This window comes from Gambusia affinis, linkage group LG03 (assembly GCF_019740435.1).
Source record: "Gambusia affinis linkage group LG03, SWU_Gaff_1.0, whole genome shotgun sequence".
Classification (NCBI taxonomy): Eukaryota; Metazoa; Chordata; class Actinopteri; order Cyprinodontiformes; family Poeciliidae; genus Gambusia; species Gambusia affinis.
In genome coordinates this window covers 15,640,956-15,646,043 of record NC_057870.1, presented here as the reverse complement: position 1 = coordinate 15,646,043, position 5,088 = coordinate 15,640,956, and the positions used below count along the sequence as shown (strand labels likewise).

At 36.8% G+C, this 5,088-nt stretch overlaps 1 protein-coding gene across 3 annotated transcripts in view; it reads right to left on the bottom strand.

Annotated features, from left to right (window-relative positions):
- Positions 1-560: 560 nt before the first annotated feature.
- The window catches only part of ddhd2 (DDHD domain containing 2), a 12,660-nt gene continuing 8,132 nt past the window's right edge, over positions 561-5,088 (bottom strand). For 2 of the 3 annotated variants that reach the window (XM_044112546.1, XM_044112547.1), the window contains 3 exons: positions 4,865-5,023; positions 2,379-2,550; positions 561-2,268 (listed from right to left, as the gene is read on the bottom strand). In XM_044112546.1, the coding sequence (XP_043968481.1) occupies positions 2,187-2,268; positions 2,379-2,550; positions 4,865-5,023 (413 nt within the window). In that variant the 3' untranslated portion in view covers positions 561-2,186. The remainder of the gene's footprint in view (positions 2,269-2,378; positions 2,551-4,864; positions 5,024-5,088) is intronic. The other variant, XM_044112548.1, reaches the window with a different exon arrangement.

The window sequence follows — 5,088 nt, the reverse complement described above, 5'->3', positions numbered from 1 at the left end:
AATTAGGTGATTGAAGAAATTGCAGAAATACCTAATAACTCAATGTGCGATTTCAAGTATTTACTTTTGTTGGCCCGCTTTCTTTCTGTTAGCATTGGTACCAAACAAATATTTAAAAATATTTTATAGATGACCGGATGCAAAAAATGATCAGCCAAGAACAAAACCACATTCAAACTGTTAAACAGCACCATTAGGATTGGTTATACATTCATTTTGTTTGTTAAAAATAAAAATAAGAGATTCACCGCTATCTTTGGCTTCTAAACCAATTTCTATTTAAGAGATGCAGAGGAATTAAAAAAAAAAAAAAGGTAAAATAATGCTGACGTTGTCCTATAGATATCAAGATATTATGTGGATTCCGTAACTCAAAAGCTAAAACTCAAACTATGATTCGACAAATCAAAGATAAAGCAAACAGTAATTACAGAAACTGCTTACTTTTTTAAATTTGGAAATTATATTTCAAATGCCTTGAAACATATTTAGCAACTGAATATGAGAGAGTAAAATGATTTAAATAACCTCTAGAAAAAAAAAAAACACTAACAAGAATACACAATAAAATCTTTATTATGGCACATAAGACAAGTATCCACATTTATAAAGCTATGTATTTAAAGAGAATGTCACCTTTCTGGCCTGAATAGGTGACTGTCATAACTCAACGTAAGATTACATTGAGTTAAAACACTGATGTTACTGAAATGACACAAAAATTTTATATATTATAGTGAAACTTTTGTGCTTTCTTAACACAAGAAAACAAGCAACCTCAGGAGATTTATTTATCAATGATTTCCTCCAAAAAACTCAATTTACAGCTTTGGTGTCGGGCCGTGGTTCCACCATCCGTGCATATGAAACAAGTCATATACATTTATGTCATAATGACAAAAAGGCTTGGAAAGTTAGGGATGTGGGTCTGTTTTTCCAACATACCCATAACTTTCCTATAAAATAAACTGAGACTACTGGAAGATAACACTTTTCTTTTTATGTAACACAATAAATAAGAAATATTTTTATTGCTTGTTGCTTGAAAAACAACTGAAATGTAAGAATATCAAAAAGCAGGGGAATCTAATTTTTAAACAACAGAAATACATGCAGCAGAGACATGACAAATAATCATTTTATTCATGAAGACTAGACTGACATGGAAATGGGTATAATTTTGAGAAAATACATAAAAAAGTCAATTTAATAGCATTTTGTTTCTAAATCAATAACGATATAAAGCGTGTAGTGCTGGTCTGGACTTGAGATAAAATTGTCCCAACTTGGAGCATTGGTAGAGGAAGCCTTTTTGTAAAATCTATACAAACTTACTTTGTAGTAGATACAAAAAGGAGATAAGTTGCATAATACATATTAGAGACAATCCCGTTGTCTTCTGAGGAATCCTCCTTTCCACACTACAACAAATCTTCATAAGGATTTATACCTTAGATTCCTGCGATAAATATAACCAAATACAAATGTAAACAAACATTCGGCTAAACAGGAAGGTGCACTATATTTTGGTTTACATTGCACTGTATGCAAATTGAGAGGAGATGAGTGTAGTTAACATTGCTGAATAACTAAAATAAAGGAGTGGCAGCTTTAGGCTTCAAGCTGTTTATTACAGAAGTAAAATAATTATAGCTGCCAAAGAAAACTTGCAATACAAACAAAACCTTCATTGTTAAACAAAAAGGCTCAGCTGTTTCTTATGGGGCAATATGCATTTTTGGTCAACATAGACTAAAATGTCTAAATATCAGATAATAGTATTTATAAATCTTTTTCCACAGAATGGCAAAGAAATGACAGATGAAAATGAACTACCCTCTCGCATGCATTTTAAGTCATTATGATCATAATCTTTCTTTACACGACCACGAGGTCATGCCAAATGTGAAAATGCTAATAAATTATAACATTTAGTCAAGAAAGTGCATTGTTTTGATCTTGAAAACCTCTCAGAACTAAATTGAAATATTTGGATTGCAGGAATGGAAGAAGAGCCGCCACAACAGCAAACCCGACTGCCGCAACCCATCCAGGGTTGCGGCAGTCGGTAAAACACAGACGGTAAGGCATTCTGGAGAGGATTGTCTTTCAGTTTCCGGCTCTGTCAGCTGTCCTTCACTTTCAGACAACGGTCACAAGAGCAGATCTTCATTCACACTAATTTGTTACTGTTGCGGCTGTTCAAAAGCCACGCCGAGGTTGTCGTAAATCTCTCTCAGCAGCAGCAAAGCCGTGTCCTCAGACTCCCTAACACACACAGATCATTTGTGTGAGTGACAAATGTCTCAAGAAAACCAAAACAGAAAATGCAGCAACATATGTGCACAATTGTAGCGGTGCAGGTATTTGTGACTCACCAGTAACAGAGATGAGACTGGATGGCAAACAAGTATTCGTTAAAGCTCTCAATGGGTTTTTCCTGGAGCACATAGTCGATCCGCCGCCCTCCATTCAGCATCCCCATTTCAATCTCGGGTTGTTCAATCTGCTCCGCTGACACTGAGCACTCAGCATCTGTGTATACCCCTGCTGCAACAGAAGGCAATACAAAAGATTTTACACGAAGACATCAAAACTATGAGCAGCAGCGTCCGTCTGTTCTGACCCACAAAGAGAGCCAAAGAGGAGAAGGACTGCTAGTTCAGTCATTAATGTTAAGATCATTGATAAACTGTGCTGAAATAATCAGCCAGGTGAAAAATACTCAATTATTTTTTACAAGTCCAGGATTTACAGATCCTGAAACAGAGCTGACTGAAGTTAGTTCATACGCCACAAGAGGGGAGAAATAGACCTCCACTTTAAAAATTAGAATAATTAGAATAGAACCACAGATAAGGTCTTAGTACTATCCTGGCAGGTTGAAGGCTCAGATGAAAAAATATACAGAAATGATGTTCACATTTAGAATGAAAAATTTGTTACAACTAATCCGGGGTTTCAAACTGCAGTCCTTGAGAGACGGTGTCTTGCTACTTTTAGATGCATCTCTGCTTCTGCATACCTGAATCAAATAATTCTGCTATTACCAGGATGGGAGGAAAGTGACTGCATGCGGCAGAAACAAGTCCACCGTGTGATTCAGGTGTGTTGGACGCCTGCTCTAAAGTGACTAAAGATGAATAGGCGAGAAGTCTCTGCATCACCAACACACTTCAGCAGAGCAACAACACCCAGAAACAAACAATTATGATCACATGAATTATGATTGCATGTGATCATAATTCTCATGATCTATTACTTTATCTTTCATTACTAACAGTTTACATAATCTTACTTTTGTAGACAAATCTCTGATGATTCGCTCTTCCCTGCCATTATCAGACACCCTACCTTGAGAAACACCGCAGACTTATCCAGTCGATTTACTGATTCAGCAGTAATTCGCATGTCATTGCATGTGATGGGGCAAATGACAGGTAGCTGTGAATCATGCTGGGTCATTAATTCCTGAATTACCTTCATCAGCCATTTATTTGACTCAGCTTTGTCAAACTTGGAAAACATAGAAAACGTGTAGGACAACGGCTCGTGACGGCTGGAGCCGGACACCCTTGATCAAAAATATCTTAAAACTGGACAAAACATTGTTGAACCATTGTTCCAGGAAAGAGCCACTGTCGGATGTTCACTAGGGCTGAGCACCCAGAGAGAATATATGTTATTACTCATAAGTATTATTACCTTCAGAACAAAACATAATAAATTGCACTGACACTAAACAAAATGTCGTTAAAGCTACAACAATCATGTTTCACTGAAACTCACAAACATAATATAAAAACAGAAGAGAAAAAAATGTTAAGAGACAGTACAAAAAGCCTGAAATGGGTCTAAATATTCTGATTATTTTGAAGAAATGAGTGAGAACCTTAAGTTTGAAGGCGCTTAAATAACAGAAAAACCATGTGGCAAGTAGCCAAAATTTAGCTGGAATGTGCTTCATAGTAAGTCACAGAACATCCTTTGTCGTTCCTCAGAGTGTGCCCGCTGCCAGCATCCCAATAGTTTTCCCAGCTAGTCCTGATAATCCACTATACAAGTAGTGACTTGCAATCATGTGGTGAAAATACTACTTTCAACTTGCAAGTCTATCATATAAACATATACAAATGAAAAGCAATAAATTTGCTTCTAGGGATGGACAGAAAGGGAAGAAAAACATGACTGTGTAATGAACTCTTTTCTCTGAACTGCTATACCTTAAAGACATCTAATGATCTGACAGACTTTCCTCATTACATGACTGAATATGCACCAACATGTAGAAAAATGGATTTAGAAAACATATAGATTAAAGTGAAGTCTTGCCTACAACTAATTGATTACTTAGAAAAACAACTGAGCTCATATAAAAATGTGCTTTAGGCCACATACTGCAATGGTTTATGATGTTGATGATCAGTGAAGCTGTGAGTGAATTCAGCCAATGAGAACTTACAGGTGGAAAGACATGCAGGGGCCTGAGGGAGGCTTCAGTAAATTAAACTTTCTGTTAAAATGACAACTTGTTCAGCAGGTGGTAAACTCGTGACGCACAGGGAGAGGAGAAGAAGACAAGCAGAGAAAGCCTGTGGTGATAATAACAACCATTACGCAAGACCCCCTCTCTGAGCATGTGCAAAGATAAACCATTGAAGATGAACAGATTTTCTTCCTGTATAAAGCTTTACCACAAGATATCTAACAAGTAAAGACAAACCAATAATGTTTAATGTGCTTTGTTAGTATAGGATGAAACTAGAAGACAAATTACACAAACTTAGGCTGTCGACAAATCTTTAGGGGTTCACTGAGATTACTCTTAGGGTAAACTGAATCTTCAACTAGAAGTGTTTGGTACCTTGATCCTCCTGAAGGGTTGTGTCATTTGTCACTTCCCCCTCTTCCACTGGGGGCAGTGCAGCTACTGGTCTGGTAAAGGACTGCCACGCTGTCCGTAATGATCCCAAAACGTTGTTCTTCAAATCCATACTCATCCTGGTTAAGCTGTCTTTAAGCTCTACAGGAGAGGAAGAATTACATATGAACATTAAACAACTGTTTCCAACTGTGCAGATGAACAAA